We start from the raw sequence: 18,004 nt of genomic DNA, 5'->3' as shown, positions 1-18,004 counted from the left end.
GGTTGGCTCTGTTTCATAACAATTAGACTTTATTATACAACCCGACTATCCTATACAGGAGGGAAAGAAAAGAGGTTAAGGGGGACAAGAATAAACCTTCCGGGTATCAGTTCCACGGGAGGAATCCCTAGGTTCTCCGGGCCTGCACCCTGATCCTCTCTCAGACAGAAGCAATCCGCATCCTCCTGGTCTGAACCTGCAGCTTTCTCTCCCGCCTCTCCGCCTGTGTGTCTCTCTAGGGCTGCAATCCCTGGTCTCTCCTCCGGTCCCCACCTCCCATGGATGTTCCATTAGAAACACAATAGCCTGGCTGGAGTCCCCAGGTCTGTTTCCTGAATTCCAGACCGAGGATGGCTTCTCTCAGTCTATCACAATGTCAATCTCAGTGGGGTATCCGTGGTGTTTCCAAGGGGCAAAGCCCGCCCTCCTTCCACAAAACAGTACAGTACTTCGCCAGGGAGGCCAGCAGCAAGGTCTCACGATGTAGTCACCATCATGTGCCTCAGACGGGGCTCTGATCTGAAAGACTATTCGGCAAAAAGCGCGCAAAAACCAAAACTGTCCCGTGCGCTACTGGCAAGACACTTTTGGTTGCTTGACTTCCACTAAGGATCATTTCCTTTGTTTGTTTTTGATACAGTGTCTCACTACATAGCCTAGACCGGCTCTCCGCTTGCCTCAGCCTCCCAAATGCTGGGATTACAGAAGTGACCCATTGTGCTGGAGGAGTCATTTCAATTTTGACTCCAATGTTAGACACGTGTGAAAAAGATACAGCCAGCAGTGAGCTATTTTTTTCAGCATCAACATAGACATGCACTTTGATTGTCCTCCTTGGTTCTGTAAAAACCTTTAGATATTTTTGAGTGTAAGCGAAATGAATTTATCTTGTTCAGCAGTTACATATAAGCCTATATTTTGATGAATGATTAAACTGCATTTTGGTGAATTTGCTTATTTCCCCGATTCTATCTATTCAAAGAAATAATGGAAACTAGGAAGTAAAATTGCCAGCCATCCTGATTTAAACAAAGCTGTTGAAAGACTCTGTATTGCCATCTAGTGGTCAAAAAGCTTACTGCCCATCTAGCTCATTCTCTTTGGAGATGGCATCCTGATCTGCAGCTAGGATTCTGTCCCTGGCAGCTTAGAGGTTCTTGAGGGGATGGAAGGCAGACACGATGCAGGGTACAGGTTTTCCTCTTTCCAAAACTGGCTGTCTGGGGTTCTTGCTTCTTTGCGTTTGGCATTACGGCAAAGGAAGCATTCTTTGTAGTCTTAAAAATAAGCGCATCGTGAAAAACAAAGTGGTGTTCTTGGCTGTGCTTCTGTTCGGGGACTAGCAATTTAGGCCGTGGGATATTTCCATCAGAACAATGCAGGAAATTCACGGTTTTATTACTGTAAGCGCTGTGCACACCCAGCCACACACGCCCTGGATTGCCAACTTCCTCTTGATTCTTGGTCCTGCCACCATCTTTGGCAGTTTCTACTGTAGTTATTCTGTGGCTCCAGAGAATGTCCTTATGACAAAGCTATACTCAGCCCTGCAGGAGGGGAGCCCCAGACTCCAGACTCTGCCTCTGATGAGGACCACTGGACCTTTCACCCATGTGAACTTTATTAATAAACAAGAAGACATAGTGTACAGATCTAAGGCCCAATGGCCAGCTGCATTGGTCCTTGGTTCAGTCTACTTCTATTTCTTTAATTGTTTTCTCCTCTCCCCTCTGCTTAACTAACAAGGGCTATTAGTTTATTGTGGCCTTTTTCTACCTTCTCCAAACACATACCAGCACATGCAAATGTACATTCTCTTTATCTCTGTCTGTCTGTCTGTCTGTCTGTCTGTCTGTCTGTCTCTCTCTCTCTCTCTCTCTCTCTCTCTCTCTCTCTCTCACACACACACACACACACACACAATCTTAAGGAATCTGTTCAAGATCACTGTTAGAAAAAGGCTTTTGAGGAAATGAAAGTTGGGGTGGTTAGCTTAAGTTAAACACTGACAGGATGCCAGGTTTGGGTTGGTTGGTAGGCTGAATTGGCTCTGAGCTATTTGGTGTAAGTTGAAAGATGAGGTACATCTCATTCCCATCCATCCCATAATAGCTCTTCATTTGGTGCATAATACTCCCACATAAGTATAAACAGGATTTCCCAACCAGAAATAAGGATTTCTGCCTGATGGACGATCAGAAAAACAAGGCAGAGCTCTTCAGCCAAATCTAGGATGAATGGTCAGGCAGAGATCTCAGCTTATTCTGGATGAGATCAGGGACAGATACTGCTTGCTTAGAATGCTATTGAGAAGGATTCTGGGGCTATATCTAAGTTTGAGGGGGAAGAATGCATGGTTATGTGCTTGGGTCCAAGTGTTGAAGCATTTGTGTAGCGTCTAGGCACATTTCCAACGTCTTTAATCATCTCTATATGGCTTATAACAACCTAAATCATATATGCAAATAGTTATGCTATGTTGCTTAAGGAAAGATAAAAAAGAAAGAACTATGCTTACAGTGAATATAGACACTTTTATTTTAGAGTGTTTTTAGGTGGGTTCTCACCATGTTGCACAGACTATTAGAATTTCTTAGTCTCTGGGGTTCTTCTGCCTCAGAATCCAAAGTAGCTAGGACTACAAGTGAGCAAGCACTCTATATTATTTTTGGATCTGTGGTTGGTGGAATTCTCTGACATGAAGTCCACTAATACAGTAATGGCAGTATTAGGGATATCTGAGATAGTTAACAAAACACTATAGCTATTGTCATGCCAGAGAATTAATTACACTATTAGCTTTGTACTCAAATGGTTTCCTGGAGTGCTGGCAGTGAAATGCTCTTGCTGTTATCATTTTGGCCTAGGATACACTGGGAGCTGTACATCACATGATGTTAATGTCTAGCAACATGACCTTAAAATAAGGTTAGCATTTTAGTGACTTCTAGTTTTTTATTTAAAATTGGGATACGTTCAATTCACCTAGTACTGAGTTCCATGAGGACATATTCAATGCTCAGACACAATGTTCTTTGATCACATTTGCCCCCATCATACTTCCTTTTATTACTGAGCTAAAGTTCACATAACTTGAAGTTCAACTCTTTAACAATTGATTATTTTGATAAAAGGTCTTGTAGGGTTGAAATTAATGCCATATCCTATATGTAATTTATATTCTGCAATTAATGATGGTCTGTATGAGAACTTGTCCTCTAGGTGTTCTTCTCCTGTGTTCTGGGAATGACACCTGTCAGCACTCTCCAGAAACTCCACTGGAACAATTAGATACAATTAACGCCCAATGATCCTCTGAGATAAAATAACTTCCTTGGAGATTTAGCCTCCTGAACCCATCCTGCTGGAAGGTCTACATTCCTGAGACTCACACCTTTCCCTTGAGATGCAGCCTCCGCCCAACCTGCCTGAAGGTCTACATTCCTGAGACTCAAGACCCCTGCTTATGTTTTTTTCTTTATTTCTCTGTGATCCCAAGCCCTAATTACAGTTTTTCCTTATAAACCCATTACCCTCGAAGCTCCGGTATCACTCTCCTATCCTGCTGCATCAGGAAGGATGGTGAATCAAAGCTCTGAGCCTGTAGTACAGGACCCTGTGTATATTGCATCAGTATCGAGTCCTGGTGGGTTTTTTTGGGGGGGGTCTTGCAATCTGGGTAATCTTGGCATAACAGTCTCACTATGTAGTGTAGAATGGTCTTAGATTTGCTAGCCTCCTGCCCCAGCGTCCTAAGTGCTGGGACTACAAGTAGACACCACAATGCTTGGACACATAAGTTATTTTAAACTATACAATTTGATGGGTTTCTAGTACGTTTACAAAGGTGTGACAGCATCATCAATACCTAATTCTAAAATTTGTTCATCCCCAAAGGAACTGCATCCCAATAGTCACTCTGAATCCTCTCCTATCCTTTCGTCTTGTCAACCATTCATTTTCTGTTTATTGCTATTTATTGGTCCACTAGAATCACACTTGCCCTCTGTTGTCTGGTTTATTTTATGGAACATGTTTTCAAGGTTCTTTTATGCAGCAGCATGAATTAGTACTTTTTCCATTGTTAAGGCTGACTAATAAATATTTCATAGTTTGGATAGAACACATTTTTTTTAGCCATTAATCAGTTGATGGATATTTGGGTTGTTTCCACCATTTGGCTATTTTAAGTAGATTGTTTTAAATTCTGGTCTTTAATTTTCGTGGATTAGGCTAGGTGAGGATTTTTTTCCCCTTCACTGATGGCGAAGAAGGATCTATTTGAAACTGAGTTTTGCTAAGAAGCAAAAAGCAGGCATGTGGGTGATAGATGAGTCCTGGGAACAGGAAAAAGTGCAAAAATCCAAGGGCAGACAGGCTATAGCTAACAAATGTAAAGGCTCTCTAGGAAGAAAATATGACAAGAAAAGAAGAAGATACTGCCAGAAAAGAATACTCATGGCTTTAATCTTAGTGAATAGAAAAACAGTGGGGTTTGTCCAAAATATATAAGATGATTGTTGATATTTTTTTCTGTTGTTTTATAAGAAGGAAAAAGTCTAATGGGGGATGAAAAGATGGGTTGGGGTGTAAAGACAAGTGAATATGGTTATGGTTTGCGATGTCTTATTGAGTGTGGGTAAGAGTTATTCTTTCGGTAGAAAGAAAGCAAACTTGTAATGCACATGTCAAGCATAAAATGAAAAAGAAAAACAGATAGAGAGAATATTTGTATAATCAATAAAAGAAAGGGGCTCACTTATTGCCAGAATGCCACATGTATTTTTAAAATGATGGACTTAAAAAAAAAATCTCCTTCCTGTCTCTAAGCACATCAGGATGAAGAAATCAGGCAGAAGAGGGAGAATGCACTGCCATTTTAGAAATGACAAAATCCGAGTCCAGGTTAGCACTTGGTGAAGGTAGACTCCAGGTCCATCTGTGACGCAAACACAGCAGAGCCATAGAAGTCAAAGAATGTCAGAGCCTGGAGGCTCTTCGAGCTTATCCAGAAGCCCTCCTCCTATCTCACATTTCTGCAGGAATGTCAAAGCAGAGAATTACACTATTAGCTTAAATTCAATCTTTTGAATGAAAGACTCAAGTTAATAGTCTGTCCATTGTTCCCCTAGAGACATTATAACATGAAAGAGTTGGTGGTTGGTGGTCTTAATCTGTCTCCACCATTGAGCCCAACGCTCCTGGGAGAGGACACTGCATGTGATTCCTCTCCACATCTACAACTGAAGTTATTGAAACTTGTTGAATGTATGAGTGACAACCAGAAGCTTGCAATTCTCCCTGGGAGGCTGTTTTTTTTTTTTTTTTTTTTTTTTTTTTTTTTTTTTTCTTATTCTGCCACAGCTTTTAGAGGCAGATCTGAGATTCAAGCACAGTTCTCATGTTCCATGGCTGTCTGGCCTACACCTTGGTGTCCACATATATTAGTACAGGTGACTCTAGATGCACCAGAAGGGTGCTTTGAACTTGTCAGAACTCAGGATAATTCTCAGTCTATTGTTATTATGGAAATATCCAGAACACAAGGGGGAAAAGAGCTTACCCTTGTCTCAAGCAGTGGTCTCAGCCTGTGGGTTGCAATCCCTATAGGAGATTCTGTATATCAGATATCTACATTATAATTCATAACATTAGCAAAATTACAGTTATGAAGTAGCAATGAAATAATGATATGGCTGGGGATCACCACAACATGAAGAACTATTAAATGTCACAGCATTAGGAAGGTTGAGAAGCTCTGTGCTAGAGCTTAAGGCTCATTAGCCATATTATTATTATTATTATTATTATTATTATTGTTACTTTTAATTTTATTAATTTATTCATATTACATCTCAATTGTTATCCCATCCCTTGTATCCTCCCATTCCTCCCTCCCTCCCATCTTCCCCTTACTCCCCTCCCCTATGACTGTGACTGAGGGGGACCTCCTCCCCCTATATATGCTTATAGGGTATCAAGGCTCTTCTTGGTAGCCTGCTATCCTTCCTCTGAGTGCCACCAGGTCTCCCCCTCCAGGGGACGTGGTCAAATATGGGGCTCCAGAGTACGTGTGAAAGTCAGACCCCACTCTCCACTCAACTGTGGAGAATGTCCCGTCCATTGGCTAGATCTGGGTAGGGGTTTGACGTTTACTGCACGTCTTGTCCTATTATGACTTTTGTGGGAGGCATGGAGGTTCTTGTTCTGACAGATGATCACTAGGGGAACCAGGAACATTAAACACAAAAGAGGGATATCTAACTTATTTTTCATCCAGAAACATGTGTTTGTAAGGCCCAGTGTTCATATGTGTATGTGAGTGAGTGTGTGTTTGCACATGTACACACGTGTGTGTGTGTGTGTGTGTGTGAGATAGTCTCACTATGTAGCTCAAATGGGTCTCCAATGTGTAGCATGCTTCTCCCACCTTTACTTCCTGAGTCGTGGGATTACAATCATGTGCCACCATGCCTGGCCTTTATATGGAACCTTCTATAGATAAAGGCTCTCCATACCTGGGGGTGGAGAAGGCATCCAGGGGAAAAGTTGCAGGTGAGTTTAAATCTGTCAGGGGAGTGGGTTTGTAAGGGTTATCCTGGCAAATCTTCAGCTCAAAGGTGGCAGCCAGGGACTATTTATCAAGTAAGCATTGAGGATCAATAGAAGAGGGTGGTGGATGATGATAGGACAGAGCTTTATAAACAAAATTTGATTAGTTCCTGCCTTATCACAAGCCACTCTGTTTTATGTAGGAACCAGGCCCGACTGGGCTGCCTGCCTGTCTTGCTGTTTCATGTCCTGTTTCTAGCAGCTTCTGTGTCTGTGTTTATGCTGGTTAGCTAGTGATGTTTACTGCTCTGAGAACGCACCCCTCCCCTCCTCGGGACTTTTCCTCCTGTGTGCAATCAACTCTTGAGGGATTTCATCTGTGAGTGGCATTCCTGTTTTGCTGTCTATAAGTAGGCTCTTTGAACACTGAATAAAAAGCATGCTGCTGCCGCCGCTGCTGCTGTCTTAGCATGAAGGACCTGCTGTGTTATTGTGTGTGTATGTGTGTGTGAGTTAAATCCGCAGTCCCTCGCCCTTGACTCGGTACAGCAGTGGCGCAGGTGGCACATTTTTATGATGATTTTTTCACACTTTAGATAGACCACAACGTTTCTATTTTGTTAGACCAGCAGTTCTCAACCTTCCTAATGCCCTGGTCCTTTAATATATACAGTTCCTCATGTTGTGATGTCCCTCAACTATAAAATTATTTTCGTTGCTACTTCATAAGTGTTATTTTGCTACTGTTCTCTATCATAATACAGAAATCTATGTTTTCAATCATCTTAGGTGACCCCTGTGAAAGGGTCATTCAACCTCCAAAAAGATGGCGATTCACAGATTGTGAAACCCCTATGTTCTGAGGTGAGACGTATGAGTGGATATCTCTTGCCACCCCTCACTCCACTCATGGCCTGCACTCACCTGCACCAGGTCAGGTGTGAGGCGCTTGGCCTGAAGCCATTTCTGGAACCTCCCGGTTTTCCGAAGGATGCGCTCAATGCTGCAGGTCTTCGGTGCTGAGGCAGAGGCACAGATCCTCCTGTCAGAGATCTCACTTTGATACTTGCTGACCAGTCGAGAAATCTCCACTGGGCGCCAGGTTTTAGAATCATCTGAGTAATTTGCAGCATAAGATAGCAAATCCTGAAGAGGCAGTCCCAGATGGGAAGCCAGGGAGTTGTCAAACCTGTGGGAAGCATAGGATAAGCCTGTGAGCCAGAATCCAAGGACAGGAAAATGGGACAACAGCCTATCTGATCATTTCTTTTACTTTGATTTGTTCTAGGCTCCTTTTACAAGATGATTATCTGTATTTGGCCAAACTTTGACATATACATATGATGTCAAAAGAGGTCACATGAAACTATCCTCTGCCCCCAATGTACAGGAGGGCCAACTAAGACTCTTTGAACGTCAGCCCTGTTTTTAATTTTTTTGTTTTTGTTTTTGTTTTTGAGACAAAGTTTCTCTGAATATCCAGCCCTGGCTGTCCTGGACTGATTTGCTTTGTAGACCAGGCTGGCCTCAAACTCACAGAGATCTGCCTGCCTCTGCCTTTCTGAGTGCTAGGATTACAATCCCACTTTTTAAAGGCAATAACTTTATACTTTTGGTTCTTCTTTTCATACCCCACTCTCACTGTACAGGTGTGGAAATGGAGGTTTACAGAGCTTAAATATTTTGCTCAAAATCCAACACAAAGTTGACAATCTGGGGTATAAATCCCTAACTATTTTGCCTTATGTACTTTACTTATCCAAACCACCTATCTCTTGACTAATGCCTGGGGCTTGGAAACAGCTCTCCAAGAGGATCTTGGGCCTGAACTTGAGAGACCACCGTACCCTAACATCCAATCCCAAGGAACCCCATCAACATTGATTTAAGTCATCAGCACCAAGTGAATTTCAAGCACCCACGGCTGCTTCATGTGCATCAAATTTGAAGGCATCTGGCTCCAGCAGGTGTGTGATTGAGCACCGTGCCTTGGTCAGCTTTTAATCTTTCTCAGGGGAGAGGCACTGGCCTATTGTCATCTGCTGATTTCCTAGGCTCCACAGTTACCCTTTCCAACAGAGTCACTTCTCCAGCTGTGTGCTGACATTTCCATTAGGGACGAATGTGGAGTCTGCTTTTGATTTATGTCTGAAAAAATTACTCAGAAAAAGTTTGCCTTCATTATTGTTAACTGAAGGTCATACGGCAAGTGAAAATCAGACTATATGAAATATTGAACTTAAATGGGAGTTTAAAATTCCTGTTATTGAGCACTATTGGGCAGCCCATGGCAATGAGTTTTGCCTAATTTGCATATGATCACTTAACATTTTGACGAGCCCCAACTGGATATTATCTTGTTTTCTTACCCATATAACTCAGCTTTGCTCAAAGGTAGTACAAGTTTTCCACTGATTGTTATTTGCAGGGTGGGGGATGAAGCTCAGTGCCTTGTGTATGCTACCCAAATGTATTCCAACTGAAGCACAACACCAGTTCTTTCCTAGTATTTTGATAGCAAGGCAAGCCATAGACAGATTTCAATGACAAACGGTCAAAGTCCAGGGACAAGAGCAGGAGAGGCCAGGTCTCTGTGTCCCTTCCGTATCAGAGCTGCAGCCCCTCACCACTGGGAAAGTGCTGTCAGGAAGCAGCCTCTGCAGTGCAGTGCTGCGAAGTGCAAAGGATGCAGGCACAAGTGGTTCTGCTGAAGAACCTTGCCACAGGGATACTGAAGAAGATGAACTTGGAAAGAGCTTTACAAAAGTCAGTTTTACCAGAAGTTTCAGGACAACTGTGGGGACTCATTTTCCCTTCTAGGAAGGACCAAAAGGGCTCAGGACCCAGAGGTAGTCCTGCTTCCGGTAGCTTCTCTTGGTTATAAAGTTCCAACCCAACAAAGATCTTGGAACTTAGGATTTACAAGGAGGTGATAATGATAGTTACACACATTTATGAAACCTTTAAGTATGTCAACTCCTTTGTTAAAGTCTTTGTGTATATTAATTTATTTGATTTTGTGTGTGTGTGTGTGACAGTAAAAATTGCACCCAGGACATCAAATATGCTAGACAAAGGCTTTACTACTGAGCTACATCTCTTTAAGGTTTAGGGATTGGGGATGTTAGACCAATCACATGTAGTCAAGAGGATGAGGTAATGAGTCAGCACTGGTAAGGGCCCAAGAACCCCTATGAAATGTTATGGTCATGCATGCCTCCCAGAATATTTTTCTCTCTTCTCTCTTTCACATGTCTTTGCATTAGTCTGAGCCCCTCGACCATCCAGCATCTTTCCAAAGGTCTTAGGATATAGTCATGTTATTTGACACAGTTAATCATGATCATTCTACAACCACTATTTGCTATTCTCCTTATAAAACTTGCTTTGGGGGCTGGAGGGATGGCTAAGTGGTTAAGAACACTGTCTGCTCTTCCAGAGGTCCTGAGTTCAATTCCCAGCAACCACATGGTGGCTCACAACCATCTATAATGGGGTTTGATGTTCTCTTCTGTCATACCTGTGAATAGAACACTTAAATAAATTAATAAATAATAAATATATTTAAAAAACTTGCTTTGGTCTTACCAAGGCAATGTTGACCCTTGCACAAACTACATTTATTTATTATTTTGGCCTCTGTCAATATTTCTAAAATGCTGCCACTAAGCACTCTTTCCCCTTGCATACACAATATGGGCCAAGCAGATCCTGGTCGATCCTTCTGGTTGGTGGGACCATGCAGGGTTTCTTGTCTAAGGAAATTTTCAGTAGAAGGAGCATGTCAGTCAGGCCCACCTAATTTCCATAGAACATCTTTTAAATTTAGGAAGAAGAATTCAACACAGGTTGCATAGAAAAATTGGTCAGAACATAACATTTTTTAAAAGGCAGGGTTTCTCTGTGTAGCAATTGGCTGTCCTGGAACTCACTCTGTATAGCTGGCTAACCTGGAACTCAGAGATCCACCTTTCTCTCTGCATCCTGAGTGTTATGATGAAAGGTGTGCTCATTACTGCTGGGGCACATTCTAATTTTCAATTACTCAACTGTGGTTGAGTATGGGAAGCCCCTGGTGTATCACTAGCATCCTTCTAAAGGATAGATAATGATGGCAAAGTATATTCATTTGTCAAGTGTGGCTCTTGAGTTTACCCAGCCTAGCCTAGGAAGCTTGTCTGTCATTGTGTCCCAGCATTGTCCAGTCCTGAATGGTCGGACCAGGGCTGGAATGTATACACAAGAACCAGGCTAGAGAATTGTAGTCACACTTCCAAGGTCCTGAGATGGGCTTTCTTCTGAGGCACAATGAGATTTTTTTCCCCTCTCAGACAGGGTTTCTCTGTGTAGCCTTGGCTACCCTTTGCAGACCAGGCTGGTCTGGAACACACAGAGCAATGAGAATATTTTTGAAGAAATAGAGAACTGTTTGAGAGTAGATAAACAAGACCAAGATGAATGACTATGCCGTTAGATGGAGGCAAAGGGACTGGACATGGTGTTTGGAGATAGAGCATGAGCTGAGTATGTCCAGACCTCTGGTTCCATCCTCAGCACCAAAGTGAGCAAGCAAGAGAGGGAGGGAGGGAGGGAGGGAGGAGGAGGTGGGGGAGAGAGAGAGAGAGACAGAAGCAGAGACAGAGAGAGAGAGAGAGAGAGAGAGAGAGAGACAGAGACAGAGACAGAGAGAGGGAGACAGAGAGGTAAAAGGTTTGAACTTAAAGCTTGACCAAAAAAAAAAAAAAAAAAAAGCACAAAGGGCCAATAAACCTGCAAAATTTTTTTTGGTTTGAAATAAAAAAGCTTGGTCCAGACATGGTTGGTGAATGCTTTTAATCCCAGAACTTGGGAGGCAGAGACAGGTGGATTCTATGAGTTCAAGGCCAGCCTGGTCTACAAAGTGAGTCTAGGACAGCTTTGACTGTTACACAGAGAAACCCTGTCTCCAAAAACCAAGAAAAAAAAAAAAAAAAAGAGCTTGGAAGAAATGCAAGCTAAGGAAAGATTGATATTAATAAATGTATTCCATAGATAAATCAGGCCATACAAAATTAAATATTAATAGATCTATCATATACAATATAAAAATATTACTTTCTATTAATGTCAAATCAAATATTTGTGAGTGCAAGAAGTGAGCTTTATAGTTAGAGTACTCATTTGAAGATATATACATGTATATGTATACATATGATCTTAAAATGAGCTTTTTTCATTAAAATATACCATTTAAAGAGTTTTTCACAGGGAATCAATAAGGGAGATGCACAAAATCTTGCTGCAGGAATGTTTGACACATCATTGTTTATAATACTGAAAAGTGAAAAAAATCCCATTGTCTCATGATAGTAGGTTAGTTAAGTATATTATAGTTGGCTGATGTAACTGAATACTCTAAAGCCATTAAAATCAGATTATGGATAAGAATATTTAATCATGTGAACAAGTGTTCTTCATATGCAAGTACAATCCCTATATAAGAATGATTGGATCTTTGTGCAGGTTCATGTGTGCATACATGTGTGTGTGCGTGTGCCTGCATGTGTGTGTGTGTGTACGCGCGTGTGCCTTTATGCACACATGTACTTTGGTGTATTTTGTATATGTGAAGGCCAGAGATTGATGTCAGGTGTCTTTCTCAACTACTCCACATTTTATTTTCTTTTAATTGATTATTTTTTGAGAGACAGGGTTTCTCTGTGTAGCCCTGGCTGTCCTGGACTTGCTCTGTAGACCAGACTGGCCTCAAACTCATAGTGATCTGCCTGCCTCTTTCTCTCTGAGTGCTGGGATTAAAGGTGTGGGCCACCACACCTGCTTCCCATTTTATTTATTTATTTATTTATATTTTTTGAGACAGAACCTGGTCCTCTCTGGTTCAGCTATGCTGGTTGGTCAATGAGCTGCAGAGTCCTGCCTGTCTCTGTCTTCTTAGCACTAAGGTTATGTTTATTTGTTTGTTTGAACAGGATCTCTGGGGATACATTGGTTTCCACCTCCCAGTCTTAGAGTTATAAGCCCCTGTAGCCATGTCCAGTTTTGACGTGGGTGCTGGGGATCCACGTTCACAGCCAGCACTTTACCCATGCATCCATCTCTCTAGCCCACTTCAGAATGAATTCGATGTGATTTTTAGTTTGGATTTGTTTTTTAGTTAACATTTCTAAAATAAGCAAATAGTATGCTTATAATAAAATAAAAAATTATAAGGTAGCAAGAAAGATGATACTTAGGTTCCTACCCTCAGACTCTCTCTGCCTCTTCCTGCTGTGGTTAAGCATTCTCAGCACAGAGTGCTGTAACCTCACAAACCTGACCTGATGTTTTCCTGTGTGCAATGGCACATTTCCTCTTTAGGTGCACGTGAATGTCTTGAGCTCTAGAGAAGCAGTGTTGCAAGAAAAACACCTTGCACTTTATGAAGGAGGACTGAAGCCTAGCACTCTCCACCGGACGCCTTCAGTTTCTTTCTCTCCCAGCTTAAGCTATACCTACGTCCTCACTGCTGCGTTCTCTGAGTAATCAGCATACCGCTCCATATTTGGATTGCTCCTTTTCACATTGTGTCAGTCAACAAACTGAACACAGAGCTGAATCCAGGAGTATCCTTTCCACCTTCCTTTGTCCGAAGTGACCTCTCTTCTGGTTCTTCAGTCCCTGAGAGCAACCCTAGGCCACCCTGCCTATAGTTTTCTATGGGGTCCTCCTGAAGCACGGGAGTTTATCTCCCAGCATAACACCCTCCCTATTGTCTGCAGCAGAGTAGTCTTAATAGATCTCGAAAGCTAGTTTACTGGTTAAGAACATCCTTACAGAGGACCCAGATTGGGTTCCCAGCACCAAAATGGTGGCTCATTACTGTCTATAAATCTAAGCCCAGGGGATCTGAGACCACCTTTTGGCTTCAACTTCAGCCATGCATTTGATGCACAAACACACATGCACGCAAAACACCCATATACATGAAATAAAACATAAAATAAAAATAAAGTTTAATGTTTTCTGTCAACACACACACACACACACACACACACACACACACACACACACACGGCATTTTATTCAGCCATAAAGAATTACAAAAGTATGTCATTTTTAAGAAAATGGATGGAATTGAAAATCATGATATTAAATGAAATAAGGTAGACTCAGAAAAACAAATACCACATTTTCTCATATGTGAAATATAGATTTTAAATATATAAAATGGAAATAAAGGACTATTTGAGAAAAGGAAGGATATTGGGAGGAGAGGAGCAATAAAAATGGAATAAACCCCATTAAGGCACATAATACATATGCATAAAAATGTCATAAAGAAGCCCATCATTTTGTACAATGAGTATGTAGTAACACAAAACAAGCAAAACATAGGGGAAAAAAAAGAAGCTTAACATTTTCGATTGTGCTTTTCTATTTGTTCTTTCTTTTTAGTAATCTAATGGAACAGTCACAGGTTATCTCTGTCTAATAGAGAAGTTGCATATCATTGCTTATGCCTTTTGTTTGTTCACAGAATCTTATAGGCATAAGGTTAGGTTTTGGTGGAAGGAAAAGAAGAGGTGTAGGTCGAAACTTCTTTGGTGCTTAAAAAACCTGGAAACCACTGATTCCCAGGCTAAGTGCCCCATTTCTTGACCTAGCATTCAAGGGCCTGGGCCTCATGAGACCTTCTAGCTCTTCTCCTCTGTCCATATCGACCTACACCCCTGGCTTCAGCTACCAGTACCTCTCACCTCTTCCCTTGTCTCCATCCTCGTTTAAGATGCTTCTGTCTTAAACCTTTCCCTTCCCCAACCCTAGAAGACGTTGCTCAAAAATCCTCTTTTCAGAGGAGCCCAATCTTGGTTCAGTGTCTGCTGTCCAGTGCTCCTGTATTCTAGCCTGCATCAGACCAAAGTTCACTGTTACTTGAATTTCTTTCTGATCGCCTAGAAGGTAAGGAATAGAGCTGGGGTGGCTGTGTCCACTTGGTTCCTGCTGGTTCCTAGCCTTGTTAAATGTTCCATGACTGTGTTGTTGATAGGTATAGAGGCCATTTTTGGGGGTGGTGGTGGAAGGGGGGGGTGTCATGTGCACAGCAGTGAACTAAACAATGATTTTCCTTAGATCAGTATCATACAATAGAAACAGACCTTGACATGTTGGAACAAACTGTCTTTGTATCCCAGATCTATCTTGGGCAGGTTCCTTAATCCTGTCATGTCTGCTTATTGTTTGAATAATGGGGGCCACTGTCAACACCTGGGATAGTTTAAAACATCTGCCACATAGTAGCTTTCTTTGTATTTTTCATTCCCCCCATTATGAGGAATGAGTAGGGAAACTCAGCAGTCCCAGGCTACTTAAGTCATAGAAAATAATTTTCACCTTTCCGTTTCAAAAAGAACCTTTGGATTTAGCATTCAGGGCTGCAATTTGGTTTCTGCCCTTGCCCTCCTATGTCAGCCCGTTACCACACTGTTAAATGCCTTCCTCTCAGCCCCCACCCATAAATTAGACATCTCAATTTGCTCCTCAGAGTCAGTTGATGATGATTCTGACCTTATTTCTTCTTTCAAGAACTTCTTACAAATGGATGTCCCGATGCAGGCATTGCACTTATCAAGACCGAGGAACGTTCTTTCCAAAGTGTAGCTGCTTCTGACTCGGGGTACCAGAGAAGGAGGGAGAGAAGCTGGCGAGGAGAAAGAACAGCTCAGGGCTGAGACCCACAGCAGCAGCCCGGCTGGCCATGGTTGGTGGAAGGCAGCAGCCGCAGCCCCAGGTCGGGGCTCCATCCTGTGCTCTGTGCTGTGGCCCTGGTGATCCACCGTGCGGTGCGCTCAGAGCTGCACAGAGGTTAGGCCTGAACAGAAAGGAAGCTGTCAAAAGCATCTGGTTTCAGGATGCTGACCCTGTCTCCCACCCTCTGAGGTTTCTGTCTGAGGATGCTGAGGAGCTAGCGGCTAATGGGACTGGGTAGGAGGTGAGGAAATCCATGGAGGATGCTGATAACGCATTTCCAAAGCCACTCTTCCTCTGCTTGGGGCGGCTGCCTCAGCTTGGGGAGGGGCACACTGGCAGATTTCGGGAAGGACAATGGCTATGGCTTCCCTGTGTAGTCCTTTTGACAAACACAGGATATCCCAGCTGGGCAGGAAAGGTCCATGCAGGATGTGTGTTGGACCTAGGTTCCACCTGGGAGTTTCAAAGAATTCTGAAGGCCTCCACCCTCCACTGTTTTCATTCTGGGCCCATCTGACCCTGTGGAAGACACACACACACACACACACACACACACACACACACACACACACACACACACACACCTTACACACCTCCCAGAAAATACAGATACATTGCATCCCACCTCACCCCATCACACATTATACATACATATAATACCTCACAAAATGAACCCCCCCACACAGACACAAGCAAAGTCTAAAACCACACAAACACACCCCATGTCCTTATCCCAATTCCAACAACACACACATGCAAACCACCCATATCCCACACATATCTCTCATCCCATATACATATACCACACAACACACATACATACATAACAGTTCACAACACACATAGAATCTAACACAAACACTCACAGAGACGAAGACAGACACTCCACCCCACCTCACCTCACATACACACACACGCACATACACACACACATCTGATAGCACATATGTCATAACACCAACACACACAATTCACCATACACACATACACACATACCTTATACCACATACACATGTACCCCACAGCACATACACAGAGTTTAACACACACATACACACACCACACCTATCTTCACCCTCCATAACACACCATCCATATCACACACATATGTCACCTCATATCACACAAACATCTCACAGAACAAGCCCTATAACACACACATACACAGAATCTACCATACACACAGATATATACACAAAGTTCAACACACACACTACACTCCCATCCTTGTCCTCCACAACACACACATACATAAATCACCTCATCTCCCCCCCCCCTCACACACATACACACACACACAGCTCATATTATACATACCCTACAATGCAAACCCCGTAACACATATGCACATACATATACACAGAGTCTAACACACACACCACTACCACAACCCCACACCAACTTTTCCCTTCTCTGGACTGGAAAATCTGTTCTGCACTTAACCAGCCAGACTCTCTGACTTTCACCAAACTTCATAGTGAAATAACTAGAGGTTCGCTTTCTGGCCATTAAGCAATACATTTAACACTGATTTGAAAGCTTTTTATTGCTTAAGGAATAGAAAACCCCAGATTAGTCCATTTCTTGCTGATCTGAGAACAAGAGAGAGGAAAGAAGCTGGTGGCCTCTGTAGCTTTATGAGGGCAGCAGCAGAAAGAACCCTGCTGTACACAACCCTGCTCTACACAGCTGTGCTCGGCCCTCTTCATAGGTCTGAAAGTCCTTCTTTTCTTTACCACCTTGCCTCATTTCTCAGCAGCTGCCTGACTTGGGAGGATTTAAGTGTCCAGGATTGGCTTCCTCTGGGCACTAAGATGAGATTCACAGCGTGGAGTAGATGGGAATAGTTTTAAAGGACCAAATCAGGTTGCCCGACTTTGCCAGGCTACTGTGCACAGGAGAGTGGGGGTGGGGGGGGGAGGGGAAGAGGAAGGGGAGAGGGTTTGGGAATGCTGTCAGGGAGGTGATGAGTTTGGTTAAACAGTAACAAGAAGAGCTGGCTAAGGGCAGCTCTCTGGGGATTAAAAATGTAGTTATTAGTTCTCTCTGTGTTCTTGGTGAAATGTTTGATCCTATTTATTATTGTTGATTTCAAAGTGTATTCATTTCCTTTTTTGCGTGTATGATATTTCATATTGTGTGCCACAATGTGCACCTGTCTGCTTTCTCTACCTTGCTGAGGCAAGATCTCTCTTGTTTCTGCCATGCTTCATATTCAAGACTAGCTGCCCTCTGAGGTTAAGGGGATTCTCATGGCTCTACCTCGCAGGAGTACTGGCATCAAAACCAAGTACCACTGCATCCAGCTTTTGCATGGGATCCAAAGAGCTGTACTCAGGCCATTATTCTTGGGTGCCAAGTGCTCTTACCCACTGAATCATCTCCCTGTTTCTATTACTCATTTTGTAAGACTTCAAAAACATATTCTAGATTTTAGGTCTTTGGTGGCTACATGGTGCTATAGTTTGGACCTACAATGTCCTCCACAGATAGATGAGTTAAAGACTTGTTCTCCAGTCTGTGGTGCTGTTGGAATGTTATGGAAACTTTAAGATATGGGACCTGGCCTTTGATGGAGGCCCGTGGGTCTCTTCATAATTCTCTTTTCCCCCCCCACTATAAAGTATTCTTCTACTGAACGTTCTCTGCTGTGTTGTGCTGTCTCATCACAGACCCCAGGTGAGCCTTTCAACCATATACTGAAACCCTCCACATGGTGCACAAA

At 42.7% G+C, this 18,004-nt stretch overlaps 1 protein-coding gene across 1 annotated transcript in view; it reads right to left on the bottom strand.

Moving 5' to 3' along the window:
• Positions 1-15,344, bottom strand: part of Dipk2b (divergent protein kinase domain 2B) — a 38,794-nt gene extending 23,450 nt beyond the window's left edge. Inside the window, exons 1-2 of the mRNA XM_051140982.1 lie at positions 15,097-15,344; positions 7,477-7,741 (exon numbers count right to left, since the gene is read on the bottom strand). Of these exons, the coding sequence (XP_050996939.1) occupies positions 7,477-7,741; positions 15,097-15,332 (501 nt within the window). The 5' untranslated portion in view covers positions 15,333-15,344. The remainder of the gene's footprint in view (positions 1-7,476; positions 7,742-15,096) is intronic.
• Positions 15,345-18,004: the final 2,660 nt, after the last annotated feature.

This window comes from Acomys russatus, chromosome X, assembly GCF_903995435.1.
Source record: "Acomys russatus chromosome X, mAcoRus1.1, whole genome shotgun sequence".
Lineage (NCBI taxonomy): Eukaryota > Metazoa > Chordata > Mammalia > Rodentia > Muridae > Acomys > Acomys russatus.
This window is presented reverse-complemented; position numbering and strand designations above follow the sequence as displayed.